Genomic DNA, 18493 nt, shown 5'->3' on the forward strand with positions numbered 1-18493 from the left:
GGGATGTGAACAGTTCCCTGTAGCCACCTAGCAGGGGACCTATAAAAAGGGAACCTGATGCACTGGGCCTTCTGCTACACCTTTTCCGAAAGGCTACCTTGGAAACGTTTTTCAAGGTTTTTCTGGCTTTTTTGCCAATCACTCAGGCTGAAGGCTGGGTCCTTACTCCTCCCAGCAAAATTCTTCTCCCTTTACCCCTACAAATATTGGTAAGTAACAGTCTCCCGTAACATAGTCTCCTTCTTGCTGCCTTCCTCATCACAAGATAGGAAGGTAAGCAAGCAGGTGAAGGAGTCCCTGCATCTGAAGAGTCAAAGGCAAAAGCAGCTGATTCCTGCGTGAGCCAGAGCTGCTGAACTCTTTCCCCTCCTGCTGTTGCTCACTTAAAGCTTTTTTCCCCTCACCACTCTCTCCCTCGCACAATGGAGCCAGTGACTTGAAGGTTGCTTCATCCCTCCTGTACCTAGGCCAGACTGAAGATTCACTGGATGATCAAGTGACAGCATTATCACTGGAGACAGTGAGGAAAGCTGGTGAGAAAGCTGAAGACCTCACTTTTTGCTGTATTTAGAGTTTAAAGAAGTGAAGAGGCAAGGAATGATCAGAAAAAGGGAGAAGGAAATGTAAGGAGAAAAAACCCCACAGCTAAATTTCAGCATCTTCAGCACAAAGTGCTGAGGGACCATGACAGACAGCAAATTAATCTCATAGGCAGGAAAGAACAAGAGTTTGGGGGAACTGCTGCAAAGATGGCAGGAAATGAGAAAGAGGTTTCACAACAGATAATGCTGAAAAAGCAGTCAACAGAAAATAGAAAGGCTCACAGGTAAAACAGCCTTAAGAAAAAAAAATGTGGGCTGGAGCAAGTCAAACAACAAAAACAAAATAAAAATTAGAGTGTAGGAGACCTTAACGTTTGGTCTTTTAGGCAGAAGCTGAGTGAGCCACGGGAAGGTAGTGTCAGCAGTATAAAGGAGATGTAGGCATGCCAAAAGGTGCAGTACTATTGTGGCAGAACTGATCAAGACAGAACATCATTAAAATTTTGATCGTCCTTCTGATTTTCATTCCAGACTCTGCTTCCAAGTAAACATTCTGCCCTTAAAAAAGTCAGTTTGGAACTGGAATCAAGAAACACAAATACTGGTGCCACATATAAGACTCACTCATGAGACAAACTCATGCAAAGGCATACAGTGAATTTAGCCTGTTTGGAGTTTCTAGTCAGAACTGGCACCTTTTCAGTTTGCATCTCAGATCCAAGGTTATTTCTTCACGAAGTAAAATGGAGAAAAACTGTCTTCACTACTTTTGAGCTATTCATGTGTTAAAGCAATATATATATTTAACCAGAAAGTTTGGAGAAGCCTAAAAGATGAAAATTGGAAGTCTCAGGTTTGCTTTGCCTTGTGTCGATTAAGCAGATGCAGCACAACCTCACGTCCAGCTGCCAAACAATTACACGCGTCTCCATCCGTGAGGAAACAGATGCCGACAGACAAGGTGCAGCGAGCAAGGCCGCAGGTGCTGCGGGACAGGGCCACTAACCAGGCGTGGTTTGTTACCCCTCGCTCCCCCCAGGTAGGAACCAAGATCTTCTCATGAAGATCCCTCAACGTGATGTCATACAGGCTATATTTAATACAACATTACTGCTCTTTCCACTGTCAGCAAATACTTGGACAGAGGACACCCTCCATTTGAGTGCCCGTTAGGGCAAATATTTACAAAACGCTTAGGAGCATCACCATGCTCCCTCACCGCTAAGGACAAGGAGACCCCAAAAGAGAACGGGGATCAGCAAGCTCCAAAACAAAACAAAACAAAACAAAACGAAAAAAACCCAAAACAAAACAAAAAAAAAACCGCTTTCCGCGAGCGTGGGGAAGGAGACTGTCGTTCGCCAGGCGAGCCGCCGGCCAGCGGCGAGGTGCTGACGCCGCGGCTGCTGAAGCGACGCCCCGCCGCTGGGCCCCAGCGGCGCTGAGGGGCACCGCCCGCCCCCCTGCACCGTCCTGCCGCCTCAGGCGGGCGGGCCGGCCGGCGCGGCGGGGCGGTATGGGCCGGGCCCAGCCCAGCCGCGCTCCGCAGCGCCGCTTCCGCCATTTCGTGTTAGGCGCAGGCTCTGTCTTACTCTCTCTCGGCCTCACAGGGAAGCCATGGGGAGCCGGCGCGGAGCGGAGCCTAGCCCGCAGGGATGCCGCCTACTGCGAGGTACGGCTGGGAAGGCGGCGGCGTGTGGTGTCGCCTCCCCCCCGAGACGCCAGTTTCTCTTCGTGGGTCGCCGCCTGCGGGGCGAGGGTGGGTGCGGCGGGCCTGTGGTAAGGGCGTTAGAGCCATTCCTTTGCAGCAGCTGGAGCGAGGGCTGGGGCGGCCCCTCGCCGCCCCGGTGGGCTTGCCCGTCTCCCTCGGGGAGGGGAGGCCTCTGCGGGCGCCGGGCCGGGCTTCCCGAGCTGGGAACGGCGGCCGGGCTTTCCTGGAAAGGTCTGTGGTTTCTGCTTTGCCCCTTGCGGAGGCCGCTGTTGGCCGAAATCCCAGTCCCCGCAGCGCGTTTTGGTATAATACCAGCGGAACCGCACATAAAGCCAGCGGGGTGGTTGGGGTTGTTTCTCTGGCGGTGTCGCCGAATGCGAAACTGACCCCAGCGATAGTCTGAGGGGTGCGTTGTAGCCGGTTTTGATGCAGGTTATCAATCATGTAGCTCACGGCCAAGAAATTGTAAGGAAAAATACACAACGGTAGACTCTGACAGAGCTTGTTGTCGCAAGTGCTGTGCCGTTGTCCCCACGCCGCGCTGGAGCACCACAGGGCGGCCGAGGAGTCTCTTGGTACAGTTTAATGCTGCATGTCCCACGCTGGTTCCTCCAGGGTCACGTCCGGCTCACCAGGAGCACCGCTGGCAGTGTGGGAAGTGGGCTTCTGCGTGGTGGGCTTGCGTTATTACGGTTAAATGACTTCGATATCCTTAGAAGCGATTTACCCAAAGTCCCCGAGCCAAGCCAGGACTAGAGCGTGGGCGTAACATTGCAACCCACAGAGCGATCCCCTGGTTCACATGGTCTCAGTAGTGAAGTTGATCCATACCTTGTATTGCCTTTCGGTGGGTTTAGAACATTCCTCTGCTGACTTCTCTGCCTAAAACATCTCTTGTGGTGTTTCTCTCTCTCTCTCTCTCTCTCTCTCGATATTTTGATAAGTAGATTTCTATAAATATACCATCTGCTTGTTTCAAAGAATAGGGTGTGTTTTCTGCTCTGCTGATATGGAGCTTTTCTGAAATACAAGCTAGTGACTTTCAAAACTTCAAAGCCTGATTTTTCTTCTGATTGGAAGCAAAATGAAAATAACCCAGCCCGAACTCCAGTTAAAAATGAGCTGCCGCTGAAGGTGATGTGGAAGTGCAAAGCAGAGTTTTGAAAGCCCTGCAGACTTCAGGCAGCTCCTAGCGGAGTTACTGTGAGCCCAGGCTGAGGTGAGTTGGGGCTGGGCTCACTAGTATTTCCTTGGCTTCTCTCCAGGAATTGCTGCACCTCTGAGAGGAAGAGTAACAAAAGCTAAACAGAGTTCTGACAGAAATGGTTTTCCTCTGGAATTTCCCCCGCAATTTCACTGGCATTGATCTGCAGAAGACATCCAGAATTAGATAACTGTGCAAACTCAGAGATAAACCTGGTTTGTCACATTTTATTTACCTATTCTAAGGTGCTAAACCCGTAACGTGGCTTTGAATGTGCATCGTGTGAATACATGTGGTGTTCAGCATACAGAGCCGCTCACGAATCACTTCAGATTCCAAGAGTGAGAAAGTTGTAATTCGTGACAGCATGTACAGCAAGGATCAAAGGCACACAAATACATCTATTGCATAATACTACATATGGAGTGCTTTGAACATGTCTTGTAATTAATTGCAATGATTAAGACCTAAAGAAAATATTTTGCTAAGTAAATTCAGGATCTGTAATGTTGTCCCCTTAAGAGAAAATTTTGAGCAGCCTGAAAAATTAGATCCTGCAGGTGTAACTGTTCTTTAAAGTTACTGTGAAGGGAACGTGGTTTGGCATTAGGTTTCTGTGTGACTTTTGAACAAAGCTGGTAACCTTGTTGAAGTACAAAGTTTTCTTTTTTTCTACTTGTGTAATCTGTAAGCTTGATCTGCACAAGAAAGTCAAATTATTTTATCTTGTCACATTCACTAGTGCCAAAACTAAATTACTTGATAGATATGTGTGACTTAATCGCTTTCAGGTTTGCTGATATCAGTGATAAATGTAAAGATCTTTTTAACTACTAAATCTTATCATCCATCATTTTTAATTTTGATTGAAAAGAGAAAGACTGGTATTTTGTGTCTCCTAAATATTCCTCATGCTTGGATGAATTAATAAAATGACCAAACTGAGATGAAAAGAATATTCTTCTTGTCTGTGGAATTATGAATATCAGTTGTACAGATGGAGATTCTCAGCATTTATCCGGTGACTTCCTATAGCCACACTAAAACTCAGAGCAGAAGATTGACATCTCAGACGAGGGTTTTTTTAGTTCATCAGATTTTAACGTACTGTGTTAAGTTTGACCCTAGTATGCTACGTCATGATTTTAAATTTTAAGCTGTTTGTTTTGCAGAGAACATAATTTAAGTTGTATTTTAAAATAATTTTAAATTAAAAAACAATTTATTTGTATTAAACGTGAAGAGAAGATTCTTTGGAAATAATTATGCCCTTGCCCAGCTGTCTATAGATTCACGATTGGCCTTAGTACTTTACCTTAATTCAAAACCTGATCCTGCGAATATTGATGTTATGAGGATAATAAATAGAGTAAAATAACATCAAGGAGAGGGAATATTTTAATAAATCATGTATTAAAAAACTGTCACAAACTTAATAACTTCCTTATAACTAATAATTATATAATTGGGGTTTTTTTCCTAACTTTCTTCTTGGTCTACCATCATTCTGGAAACATTTTTTACAATAGTGATGATTTCCAAGCAATGTGGTTTTTTTTTCATTGCATTTAATAAGTTGGAGTGAGTGGCTACCTTCATGCAAAATCAATACAAATAATCAAAACAATGCTGTACTTATTCGAAATGGTAAGAGCACTTCCCATGTGAAAAAAGGAAAGTGCTGTTGTCATGAAATTGCCTGTCTAATCTGAGGATCCTTGCCCCACCCCCCCTCCCAGCAATAACTGTTTCTATACCACTGCCTCCCCCCAAACACTGAAGAGGTTAAAATAACTTTGTCCATAGATTTTGTTTTACTTGCAGGCAATTTACTGAGATGATTTGCTGAATGTGATTGTTTTTAATGTATTTGCAGGTACAGAAGCAAAATGTTTATTTTACGATCAGTAGGTTATATTTCTTAATCATTGTGGAAACACTGATGGATGGACCAATGCATTTTTATCAACTTGGTAAGCTGCCTGTACCTTTATATTGTAAGAGGAGTAGGAGTGCTAATTTTTCACTAACAGTCCTCCTGAGTTACTGAAGTAAGATACCATCATCTTATTATAGAGCTCTCCCCAGAATAATTCACAGAATCTTCCCAAAAGAAAGAAATGCTTTGAAACAGCATACTGCATTCTGCCTCTCTAAATGTCCAGCAAACTCTTAGTTGGATGTGTCATTTTTCATTTCTTATTCTAATTTTTTTAATGACTCCTTAGTTTCTGGATTGATGGGCACAATAAACATAGTTTGGCTGAGCTGTAGTTGTAGTGAGAAGCTGTTTTGATAGGATCATTTAATGCTGTAAAAAGGATAACATGGTAAAGAAGGTTCCCTGTTCAGTTTACAGACATCTTTATTTCTGTGGTCTTAATTTTCCCAGTTATTTGGTGTAAGATTTTTTTCTCTTGCCTGTGTCTCTTATGTAAGAATGTAACCTACAAAATTTTGCAATTCTCCAACTATATTTGCTAAACATGTTTGTTGAAACAAAGTTCTAAGGCTGTTCAAACTCTAGATGAATGGAATTCGATTTTGAGAGAGGGGAGGCATTTAAACGTCACAAATATGGACAGAACAGAAAAATAGTTATGTCAACAGGAAATATATCAGCAAGACAGCTGACACATGTGAAGTGGCTGGCATACAAGAGAATGGCAAAAGACTGTTTGCATCTCTTAATCCGAAGGGCTTGCTCCAAGGAAGTGTATCATTACTAGGATCTGTGCACTGGCACTACGTTTCTATAATGGGACTAGCCTTATTGTGCTAAAGGGGGTGTGCCTGTTGGAAAACTGCCACAAGTAGTTACAAATCTGAGGTTGTGCTCAGGTAAAGAGTAAGAACTGTTAAAGTATTGTTGTTATTCATACCCACTGGATGTTTTTTCCAGATAGGTGATTTGTTACTCTATGGCAAGAAATCAGTTGTTCTACATTTAGTTTCTCTTCTCTAAGGGGAAGTTCATTATTTACTAATAATGTAGAAGAACAAGTAGAAAAGGAAGGCATATAAGAGAGAGGATGTCTGTGGTTTGGATGGCAAAATGTAGCTTGAGAGAGGAGTTTTCTGTTTTGTGGAAATACAAATTTGCTGCATGTGCAACTCGAGTGAGTTGCTTAACCTCTTTGTGTCTAATTTCAGAAGGGATGCTGGGAGCATAGCTCAATATTTATGAGACAGATGTCCAAAGAGCCATATTTGTAAAAAATACTTGGCTAAATATCCATCCCAAATGATTTCAACAAATTTAGATGCCCAAGTGTATTTGTGTGCTTCTCTGTGTGCCCACTGCTAATAAAAGGGCAATTTTTAAGGCACTTCTCTGCAGCCATAAAGATTCTGTGCATGTATCTCTTTAATTGAGTAGGAGATTTTTCCCTTCCTTTTCCAGTACTCTCTTCAAAAGTAGACAAGGATCATAATTGGATTAATCCATTAGGAAATTCTCCCAGCGTATCTGGGACAGGATAGTTCCCACTGAGCTGCTATTGTTCTGAATCCTCGCTACTTTGCCAGGAATATGTACTCTGGTACCATGTTTCACATAGCTGGGGGTTGGACCAGGTGACCTCTGGAAGTCCCTTCCAGCCTCAAGCATTCTGTGATAGTTCTGTCCTATGCATTATTTATACATCTCCATAAAGATGGTTTTAATTTTTTGTGAGGTATATCCCAGATTTCTTTTCTCTTTTCACGGTCATTCTTACTGTGGCACATCTTGTTGACCCGCCAAGTAGTTCTGTTACATTATTTGTCATAGTGTAGCACCTGAGAACCTCAGTGGTGGACCGGAGTGCTGCTATGTTAGTTGCTGTGCACATATAAAGTCAAAGACATTCCTCATGCTGCAGAAGTTACCATTCAAAGAGAGATGAGGAAAATAAAGGAACATGTTAAGGCAGTATTCATCAGCACAGTTAACAAAGGTAGCAGGCCAGTGGTGTTTTGGGTATTGTAATATTTTGGGGTAGAGGGTTTAGGTGTCAAGACAAAAGAGAGTTCATGGAGAACAGTTTTAGAGAAAATAATGAAGTGAATTTGCAGATTATTTCAATGGAGTTTGTCTTAAGGCATGAGAAAAAGCATGCATGTTTGAACTTAAACTAATAACTACTTTGGCCAACTGAGTGTGGGAGTCAGCGTGTCATCAGCAGGAGGATAGGCCACCAAATGCTTTTAAAATGAAGAGAGGAAGTTTATATTATTTGCACTCAGAAAGCAGAAGGGAGCTGAAGGATCTTGAGAAAAAAATTGGAAGGGTCAGAAGAATAATTTCAAGAGTGTCTTGAAACACTGTGCTGAAAAGATATGAATGATGCAAGACTGGGTTGGTCAAGGAAAAGAATTCTGGATACAATATGAATCTGGATGAACAGTCTCTTATGGAGGCTATACAAGAAGATGTGGGGACCTCTGGAATGTCAGGATGTGCAAGAAGGCTGGGTTCGCAAGATTACTCGGACAGTAGGCCTGACTAAAAGGCTGAACGTGGCCTTCAACGTTCCCTCTGACAGGGGAAGCGTTGCAGCATCTGTTGATGGTTTGTTTTGGTTTTTTTTCTTTTGCAGGCAGAGAATAGAATGCTGTAGAGTTAACCACCCGCAGGGAAATGTTACAGAAGCAGGACACAAAATAGCGTGTGTTACAAAATAGAGCCTGAAATAGGCAGTTACAGGAGTTAGCTGAGTGAAGACAGTGAGTAATGTACTGAAGTTGTTGTACAGCCTCGAGGACTCCCCACATTTAGCAAAGAAGGACATCTGTGAAGATGATTCAATAATGCTTTTCAAGCTGTAATAGTATTTTTTCCCAGATCAGTTTTAAGATTCTTGTCGTAACTTAAAGTGGTGTTTAACAGAGAGAGCTACCTGAAATATAGTCAGAATCCTTTACGACATCTCAAGTACATATATTTACACTGAGTCTTGAACCTTATCTGGCAGGGATCAGCATAAGCCTGAACCACGGTGCAGTTATCAAAGAACTAGCTCCTAGGAGCCTCAAATTAACAACAGAGGTTGGAAGGGGACATCCCGTACTCTGGGGAAGGAAGGAGGGGTAGAGAGAAGTAGTAGGAAGATGATGGGAAAGAAACGGTTCCACTGAGGGAATACTGAGTATTGCCTTTAATTGTTGAAAATTAATATTGCCAATAGTAAGCTAATAATCAGATATTTTAGTCATACAAATGCATTAATACATCGTTTCGTTTTCCAGTGTACATCAGCATTCTGTCTACAGCTTCTTGCAGCTTGCCTGGTAAGAGTGTTTATTGTCTTTCAAATGCTTTTCCTAGCACAGGTGAAAAAACTTGCATGTTGTCACCAAGCATAATTTTAAAACTTTGTGTTTTTTGAAGCAAGAACTTAACAGAAATATAATACAAGAGGACAGTCCTTTGCATTGTTGTTTTTATTGTGCTGAACTCTGTTATATGGTTGCTTTATTTCTGGCAAATATTGGGCTGCTGTAACTGGGTTTATTGATTAGAATTGTTGCAATCTCACATTTGTTTGTTATTCATGTTGGTGGGTTGTTTTTGTTCGTTTTTTTTTTCCCCTTTCTAGAAAGGTTTCTGGGAGGGCCAGCTCACAACCTACAAATGAAATCTCACAATTTTCAGCACATTTTGTCCTGGCAGGCAAAAAGTGATCCAACTGGGCCAACATACTATCGTGTGCTATACACTGACCGCAGGCAAGTCTTATTTTATAAGACACAGATTTTACTTTTAATGTTTATTGACTCAAACTGTTACCGAAACCAGGAATAAGCCTCGTAATACTGATGTAGTGTTAAAAGGCAGGCATTCTTTATCCATGGTGCCAGATGCACGGGGAATTGCTCCTCCTAACATGCATACCTTACACACCTTTCACATGTGATTTACATAGACCAAAAATATATATATTCATTTTATCTGTACATATACAATATTATTCTCTTTGGTGATTGGCACAAACTTGCTCACTTCATGTGTAAATTATTGCGCAGACTCAGTTGTCCTTTCCCATTGTTCTCTTTTGGGTAGGTGGTGTTACTTGGTCAGGTGGTCTGTGAGTTGGTGGTCGCGACCTCCCCCTGCCAGAATTACCTTCTACCTACTTGGCTCTTAATCTTGGCAGTCCTGGCCAGTTTTCTCAGACCACTACACAAAACCACATTTTGTCATCCTCTTCTGACAGAAGCACATTGTCTATTGTTCTGTTCACATTAATGATAACCTAGAGACTAAAACACAGATCAAAGAATACACTGACTGGTATACTCCATGTCTCCAGACTTAATGTCCCGTTGGATAGGGCTGTATAAGGGGTATAGGAACATCCACGGTTGGTTAATTCCATTGCTCTGGTTACAAAAGTACTAAGGCTGGGGTTCTCTGGCTTGTTTGTCTGTTTTGCCACTCAGAAATGCTTTTCTTTTCCTCCCCCCAGCCGGTGCTTTCATGTATCAGAGAATTCCGAGAGATTAGTTTGATCTTTTTTTAACTTGCTTTGATTTACAGGAACTGGAAGACTGCTGAACAATGTTCAGCTATTACACAACTTTCTTGTAATCTGACAGATGATTTTAAAGATTTGTCAATCGAGTATTCTGTATTTGTTCAGAGCCTCATAGGAACCGAAGAATTCAATTCTTCTGTACTTCGTTTTCAGCCATACACTGACAGTAAGTTCTCTGCCTGCATTTGCTCATTTTAGTAGTTTTTATTCATAGCTGATGTGCAATATCATTTTTACAAGCTTTACAGTAAGACACTCCAAAATAACTTGGTTGGTAGCTTATTCCTTTATCTAAGAGAATATGAATTTGTATATAATCTATGACATATTAGTTACAAGACATAGAATATACAGACAGCTTTCTAAAGTTAGCGGCTACAGTAGTTCTGATAAGTGGACATGGCTTTAATTTTGAAATAAATATATATAAATATAGAGGAAATAGCATAATGTCAAGCATTGACAAGCACAAAGTAAAAATCTCTAAGTGCATAAGATGCATAACTTAAAAAAAAAAACATTGTTTTTATGTCTTCAAGTAGTCAATGATAAGAGTTAAAGAAATACCATGTCTGCACTAAGTGTAGGGGAAGAGATTTACTTGTTTGTTCATCAACCTGCTCTTTCCCTTTCCTTGGTGAAAGAAGGTGTTCATCTCCTGTGACATGCTAATGTGGTTTCACCCTTAGTTTGCTTAGTATTCAGTTTTGAAGTAACAGAGACAGAGATTGAAGAACAATTGGAGGACTATGGAGGAGAAACAGGTCATGTTATCTTTGAATTCAGCACAGAGGTAGCTGCTGCTGTGTCCACTTACAGGCTCAGAAATGATGAAAAAGTGGAGGGCGTGGGGAGAAATAGCCACAAGGATAGCTGAAGGATTTGAGAACATCCCTCTGAGGTGGAGGCCTTCAGTCTTTCAGCAGTTAGTTTAATAAAGAGAAGGATCAGAAGGTGCATTGACCACTAGTTAGTATGGTGTCATGCTTCTTCAGTCTTGTAAACAAAGCATAACAGCATGCCCTGACTGGAAGCTGAAGCTAGATAACTTTTATCTAGGAACAAGAGGCATATTTTGAATTGACCACTGGAACGGTCAGGTGCTCTGACTGACTGGCCATCACTGGCAACTTGTAAATTGAAATTGGATGCTTTCACAGAGAATCGCAGAATGGCAGGGGTTGGAAGGGACCTCTGGAGATCATCTTGCCCAACCGCCCTGCTTGAGCAGGGATGCTGAGAGCAGGGGGCACAGGAACGCATCCAGGCGGGTTTTTAATGTCTCCAGGGAAGGAGACCTGCCACCCTCACAGGAAAGAAGTTTTTTTCCTCATATTGAGGTGGAACTTGTGCCCATTGCTCCTTGGCCTGTCATTGGGCACTATTGAAAAGAGCCTAGTCCCATTGTCCTGACACCCACCCTTTAGGTATTTATAGGTATTAATGAAATCCCCCCTCAGTCTTCTCTTCTCCAGGCTGAACGAACCCAAGTCTCTCAGCCTTTCCTCATAACAGAGATGCTCCAGCCCACTGATCATCTTGGTCGCTCTCCACTGGACTTGCTTAAGCAGTTAAAAGCAGTGTGCTAGTAGTTCTCTAGTTCAACCCAGAAGCAGTTAAGTCATGTTTTCCAGGGCACAGGACTTAGATGAACCCTGTAGTCCTTTTTTGGTTTACAGTGCCTAAATAGGAAAGAATCAATATTCTGAGATATTTCCTTACTGGGTGTAGTTGATATGTACCTTCTAATACCTATGGTGGAATCTCACGCTTGTGACAGACAGATTGAGCAAAGGCAGAAAAGCTTCATAACAAAGAGCCAGGAGAATAACCACGTTTGGCTGTAACCAGATTTAAGCCAATGTTTATTTGTAACTTACTCCTTTCTAATCTTTTGTTTTAAGTGTGCAACCATTTGGCTAGGACATGCTTTCCTGTTTGAGGGTAGATGAAAGTGCACATTTGTTCTAAGTATTAAACTTTTTTTTTTGCCTTCAACCCTATTTCAGGAACAGAAGTACTTAGCAAAGGTATATTGGTTTTTTTTTTAATTTTGCAGAAGTTGACAAACCAGTCTCCACCTTGAACAAAATGTCCATGTTTCTGGGGAAAAAAAAAAGTGAAATGCAAACTTTAAATTTTTGTGTGCTTTTCCTCCACAATTCACTACACAGAAGCGGGGGATTATGGAGATAGTTTGTCCTCACACCGTTTTCCAACATTCCTACTTCTTTCCTGTGCTGGAGAAAAGAAGATTTTAGGCTTGATTCACTACAGAAGTTCCTCTGATCTTGATGGATGTGTAGTTTTGGAGAGATGAGACAATTGGTGTGCATGGCTCTTCAAGCACATACATGTTCTGAGGACCTGAACTTGAGAGATTACCTTGAACTCAGTGGAAGTCTCACAGAGGTGTAACTGTTTTCGCTAGGTCCTTTGTCCTATTGTCAGTAGAGTTTTTAGTCTTTGGAGCTCAGCTGTCAAGTTTAGACCTATAGCCTTCCTTGCAACCAGTATGAATGTGTGCAGGTCTACACACTGCTGAATTTCTACAAAGATTCCTTCCAGAGAGTGACTAGAAGATGATGATGAGCAAGAAAGTAATCAGCTTTTCCTACACATCAACCTCAGCTTTCCTCTCATGTAGATAAAAAGCTCACATCTCTGTGGATCTGAAGCAAAACCTCTGCCACCTTTCTTCTTCTTGCTGCCCCTCCACTGCTTTCTGTTTTTAAAATCTAGTCATGTGGGAAAAGATTGTTTGACTGTGGAACTTAAATGTTGCAAAGCCTTGTGGATTTACAACAGTGACATACTCTGGAATTTGATTAGTCAGCTATATATCCATCACCGAAATAGAACTGGTACTGAATGCATAGTGTATATTTTTTCCATCATTTTTTTCTCTTTCTTTCTTTCTTTCAATAGCATCCTTGGGACCACCAGAAGTGAATGTCAGTTCCTGTGTAAACTGCATAAATGTCACCATAAAGCTGCCAACCTCTCACGTCAGAAACAATGAAAAGTTACTATCTTTACTTGATATATATCAGGAGCTTCATTATGGTATAACACTGAAAACACTTGATGGAGAGCATAAGGTAAAGAACTTGTTGTTTTATTTGTGCTTTAGGGGAGAAATACAGAAAGCATAAAATGGCTCTGATGGTTAGCAGATTCACAGAAGCAAATGTGTGAATAAAAGATACTTAGAAGAAAACAAAGAGGATGGCCAACGTGATCTTAGCTTCCTTTTACTGCAGAGAGGCAGGCCTAGAAGAGGAATGCTAGTTGTCTTGTATCCTTACTTGAAATAAAGCATAGGGCACTGGCTTAAGTGATTATTCTCTGGGAAGACAAGGGAAAGACAGTTTAGCAGAAACTGCTAGCACATGTATACACACCTGATAGGAAACTATGTTCAGAAAACAGTTTCGTTTTCTGTCAAACTGGAAAAAACTATCTGCTTGGTTTCTGAAACAACCTGTTCTGGGTCTGGTGGTTTTTTTGTGTGGGTGCTGAAATAGAGAGGTAGGTAGGCATGCTTGCAACTTAAAATGATCCTCACAAAATGGAGAAATAATCTTAAAATAATAGGAGATAATTCAATAAGGACAAGGGCAAGGCATAACACTTAAGAATAATCGTCTCTGTAGTAAGTAGAGGCAGCAGTTTTGCTGGAAGAGATGAAAGCATTCTATAATATTACAAGCTAGACATGACTCACGTGTTGCTGAGAGATTAAAAAAAATACATTTTTATGTACCCAGTGCTTCTAAAGCCTACCTACCCCATACCAGTCTGGGGTTCAGAAAAGGCACGGACCAGTTGAGCGGGATCCAAAAAGGAACAGTGGGGACTGTGTGGGACCCTGACACATGACCTGTGAGGAAATGATGGAATAATAAGGGACTGCTTAGTGTAAGCAAGCAAAGCACAGTTAGAGGCCGGAGTCTCTGGGTATGTAAACATTTACTACAGAAAAGGAAGAAATAAACCACACTGTGACTGTGACCAAGAACAGTGAAGTGAAATGAGCAGTTGTGCAGACTTTAGGTTAAACATCAAGAGAGACATTAATACCTGGGCTGGCAAAGCACTAGAATAAGTTGCCTAACTAGAGCATGGACGACTGCCTATACTGGAAGTTTTGAACAGCAGGACAGAGAGGTATTTGTTGAGAATTTAATCTAATACATTCTGCCACAAGTCACAGAAGAAGGACCACAACTTGCCTGCCATGGATGTTCTTCCTCTGATTGCTGAATCAGAATATCGCTTGCAGTTTCAAATCTGTAGAATCTATGTAAGGCTACTTCAAGGGGACGTATAACGACCAACAGTTGGAGACAGAAGGCAGTTTATCTTTGACAATACGATATTTCACAAACAGGCCTAAGGTAGGCATCTTGACATCAGCTAGAGCTAGAGATGAAGCAGTTGTCTAGGTAAACCACTGAGTTACTCAGTTTTTGCAGTTTCACGTGCTACTGCATTTCTCTGAAATAGCCATGCTATTTTGTCAGTGGCTAGGGATCTCTTTTTAGGTAAACGGCTAACTTTAAAGCATTGTCTTTCATGGCAGAGGCTAAGTAGAAGAATCAAAGAAGAAATTTTTAATACTGTCATTGAAGAATTGTATCCAAATAGAAATTACTGTGTGTCTGTTACGGTCACTGCACGTCAAAGCAGCCATTCCATCCCATCAGCCTGGAAATGTGTAACTGCAGACTCTGTAGCTCAACAAGGTAACTGCTGCGGTGCAGGAACGGATTGTCTGACTTAATTGTGTGCAAGTGTTTCCTTTTTACATAGGAAGATTTACAAGTCAATTAATCCCAAAAATAATAAGAGATAAAGTACCTTCAAAGTTATAAATATTGTGGGGATTTATAAGTGAAATATAAAAACCCATCCACTTTGAGGCAACAAATCTGTTGTTAATCCTGTGTGCCATACAAATCTCCACTAACTGCATAAATAGTTATCAAAGATGGTGTAATTTCTTTCCTAATTCCTGAGTCTAATTTGAGATTTGGTCTTGTTTTGACTTTGGACCAGATGACCTCCAGAGGTCCCTTCTAACCAAAATTATTCTGTGATTCTAAATAGCTGTTCTGAATGTGAAGTATGAAACGTGGTCATTGGAATCTTCATTCATGTATGTCTGTCTGTTTGTATTTCACTTGCAGATTATCATATAGTTGCAATTGCAGGTGCTATATGTTTTTCACTGATATTAGCTGGTGCTGTGAAGTGTATGCATACAGGAGGTTATATTCTTCAAAATAAATCACTTCCACATATGTTGGTATGTATAATTCTCATATTTAACCTTCTTGGTTGGGAGGAGGAAGTTTACCACCTGAAATTTCTAATCCTGTGCATTAGGTACAAGTTATTTAAGTACATATAATGTTTTCATTTGCAGTTTACTTATGTAAAAGGTAGCCGCTAAATCTTGTCTGTTCTGTGGAACAAATATTCAGGCTATTTCAAAACCATTTCTTGCTACTTCTGTGGCAAGTTACTAACAGAGATAGAGATGTGATCATCCCACCCTACTCAGCGCTTGTCAGGCTGCACCTGGAGTACTGTGTCCATTTTTCTACAAATGTATCCAGAGCAAATTGGTATCACCTTTTTCTAAGACTTTTTTTCCTCATGTTTCTGTCCTTTGCTATGGCATTACTTTCATATCCCTAAGATTGCTGGACATGACTTTGCCAAGTGGTGTCTAAGGTTAATTATTTTTATTGTCAACATTTTCCTCCTAATGCTTTGACTATTCAATAATCCTCAGAAGTGCAGAGTAAAACAGAAAACAGGGCTTAGGATGTTACATAGTGAATTGCTTCAAACGGTACGTTTCTAAAGGACATTAAAATTGGTCAGTTGCAAGACTCACTTCGAGATGTATTTCTAAAATGGGCATTTAGTCTTAGAAAGATATATCAAAAATTAGAATTAAAACACTTCATACCTGACACTGCTTGGCACTAGTGTAATTTCTCTGATGCTGTGCATTGGTGTGTGTGTTGATTTGTAGTCAAGGCTGTCATATTTACAGGAGTGGAGAAGAGGGAACAATCCCAGATGCCCTCAGATCTGGAGAAAAAGCCAAAAATGTGGCACAGAAGGAACCATTTGTTTGACAACATCGTGATAGGGGGTATTTTTTTCATATTTTTCTCTGCATGTGTGCAAATTTGGCTGATTTTTTTTTTTATTCACTTTGCAACTTTAGGTATTTATCAGGACACTAGCCTATTCACAATGGACATTGGCACCTGAAGAAACAGCCCCTGTAGAGATCGTTTACAAAGAGGTTAAAAAAAAGGCAAATGAATCCAGTGGTGGTGTCAGTGATGAAGATGACAGCGATGACAGTGACAGTGATGCCATAGGTAATCATGACTATACAAGGCGTGATATGATAAGTAGAGCACCACAGTCCTCTGGCACTCCAGATGTATTTGTCCAGTACTCTACAAATAGTACATGTGACGACAGCAGCAGCCAGGCAAGTGAAAATCCAGACACTGACCCAGAAGGTTTTGAAGAGCAGGAGATGGTCTTTAAAGATGACAAAGACGCAAGTAGCGAGTTACTTAATCCTTTGTCTGAGGTAAATTGTAGCTATTCTGCTAGGCAAAGGAACAGTGTTTGCTTTACCATTAACTTAAAAACTGTGCTGTTGGGAGCCACCGAGGAGAACATGGATAGTTCTGCAGCTCTTCTTTCTTCCCAGGAAGATGCAGTTGAGTGGCAATGTACCCGTGCTTTTGAATCAAAACTCCTGGATGACACAGAAAGTGTGCAGAAGCCACAGTGTCGTAATGGCTCTCATGAATGGGAAAATTCCTCTCGTTCATCTGCAGAAAGTGACTCATCAGATTCAGATGTGGACCAAAAAACTGAATACATAAGAAGATGAATAAATGAGAACCACTATTATTTTGTAACATAGGAATTTATATTGGCCAACTTTATTTCTGGACTCAGCATTACAGATCTTGTCTTTTTATTTTTTTAGCATTCTGTGAGTATATGCCTTGGAACACTGAAAACATGCAACTCTCATTTTTACAAATATTTCTGTCATCTCTCCAGGTTGCTCCAGGTTGTTCAGGTTGGGTTATCCACAGAGAAACAAAAATGACTGTTCAGATGCAGCAGAAAGAGTAGTTATTTCATTTTGCAGTTTGACAGTGAATTACACCTTTTAGCTGTTTCAGAGTAAATCTTTTCTATAACTCAAGTGAGAAGTTAGTTTGTAGTACTGTGAGCTGTGAGTGGCTAGTCTCTCAACCAGACTACTTTTTGAATTTAAAAGGACTCTGCTATTATTCTTTAGCTCTGCTGATGGATTACTCTGGAACCCGTTTTGCTGGTTGGATTGCTGTATTCAAGTCAGTGAACTAACTTCTACGTTTCTGCAGAGAAAGCTGTTCCAGTAAAGTAATGGGGGCAGAGATAAAGAATGCTCTGCTTACAAAAGAGTTCTCTTTACAGCCAATCAAGGCATTAAATGCACCTTTTTGTATTTTTAATACAATTTTGTGCAATTATTGAATACTACGCTTTTTAAAAAGTCTTTATGACATCTAAAAGTTACTGCAGTGTACAATTTAACGTTCTTCATAAAAAGGAAAATTTTTCATACGACTGTCTGAATTTTTACTGCGGCTCCTATGTGCCTTTGAAAAGCTACATGAGTTAGCCTGCTCTGAATCTATTCCTTATGGGGTGGCTTTCAGGTGTCACATAGCTGAAAACAACAGCTTTTTTTCACCTTGTCTTGATCTGCTTAGGTACTACTTTTCTGCCCACGAGCAGTTTTCGGCCCCCACGCCTGGCAGTCATTCTTTTGGTCAGGATAGCGGAGTAATTTCTAAGGCGCCGGAATATATTCCGCTGCTGCGCTGCTGTTACGAAGGAAGTAGGTGTACGTACGTACCTGACAGCTTGGACCTTGACAGGTTAACTATTTGCAGAGTTACGCAGCCCTAGAATTAGTGGCTGAAGCTTCCCGCCGCGGTGCCCCTGTAACGCTCGGCTGTTTGTGGGGTGCAGCTGGGGCGGTAGGGGCCAGGGGAGCCGCGCACGCATAACCGACGGCTGTGGGGCTGCGCCCAGCCCAGGGAAGCCCAGACCTGCCTCGTGGCCTCCTTTGATAACAGGAGGTGATAAATGGGCCAGAAACAAATGTATTAAACCCCCACAAAGAAACTGGTGTTTTCGGCTGGCAACAGGAATAGCTTGAGAAAGAGCGTGTTACACATTATTTGTTTATCGATCCACTTTCTGCCGACCTCCCATCTCCTGCCAGGCAGTCTGCCCGGCGTCTCCAAGGCACGGTAAACCTCCGCGCCGCGGAGCAGCTTTCCCAGCCCGCGGGGAAGGTTGCGGTGCTGGGCGCCCTCTTTACGGGAAAGGGGAACGCGGCCCCGGCGAGCTGGGGGCGGGCGGCAGGGCTCCGCGAAAGCCCGGGGCGGCCGCCGTGCCCCCGCCCCGC

The 18493-nt window shown here is 41.8% G+C and overlaps 1 protein-coding gene across 5 annotated transcripts; it reads left to right on the top strand.

The window, feature by feature from the left end:
- The first annotated feature begins 2043 nt into the window (after nucleotides 1-2043).
- IFNAR2 (interferon alpha and beta receptor subunit 2) lies at nucleotides 2044-17640 on the top strand. Of its 5 annotated transcripts, none has more exons than XM_064470877.1 (10): nucleotides 2103-2214; nucleotides 3240-3472; nucleotides 5334-5430; nucleotides 8687-8728; nucleotides 9037-9166; nucleotides 9978-10141; nucleotides 12904-13076; nucleotides 14561-14723; nucleotides 15168-15286; nucleotides 16223-17640. In XM_064470877.1, exons 3-10 carry the CDS (start codon nucleotides 5400-5402, stop codon nucleotides 16910-16912), a joined length of 1512 nt encoding a protein of 503 aa, XP_064326947.1. In that variant the 5' UTR covers nucleotides 2103-2214; nucleotides 3240-3472; nucleotides 5334-5399; the 3' UTR covers nucleotides 16913-17640. The 5 variants fall into 5 exon arrangements, with proteins under 5 accessions (XP_064326932.1, XP_064326947.1, XP_064326961.1 ...); XM_064470891.1 differs by lacking the exon at nucleotides 3240-3472 and adding an exon at nucleotides 3519-3672 and having other exon boundaries at nucleotides 2106-2214; XM_064470869.1 differs by having other exon boundaries at nucleotides 2112-2214; nucleotides 3235-3472.
- Nucleotides 17641-18493: the final 853 nt, after the last annotated feature.

Source organism: Phalacrocorax carbo, chromosome 1 (genome assembly GCF_963921805.1).
Source record: "Phalacrocorax carbo chromosome 1, bPhaCar2.1, whole genome shotgun sequence".
NCBI classification, from domain to species: Eukaryota; Metazoa; Chordata; class Aves; order Suliformes; family Phalacrocoracidae; genus Phalacrocorax; species Phalacrocorax carbo.

Excerpts from the sequence above, each read along its gene's own strand:
- IFNAR2 (XM_064470862.1), top strand. The coding sequence starts at position 2,059 with ATGGGCCGGGCCCAGCCCAGCCGCGCTCCGCAGCGCCGCTTCCGCCAT. Across the intron at positions 2,215-5,333 it reads GGGATGCCGCCTACTGCGAG|GTACAGAAGCAAAATGTTTA; the intron begins GTACGGCTGGGA and ends ATGTATTTGCAG. Across the intron at positions 5,431-8,686 it reads AATGCATTTTTATCAACTTG|TGTACATCAGCATTCTGTCT; the intron begins GTAAGCTGCCTG and ends TTCGTTTTCCAG.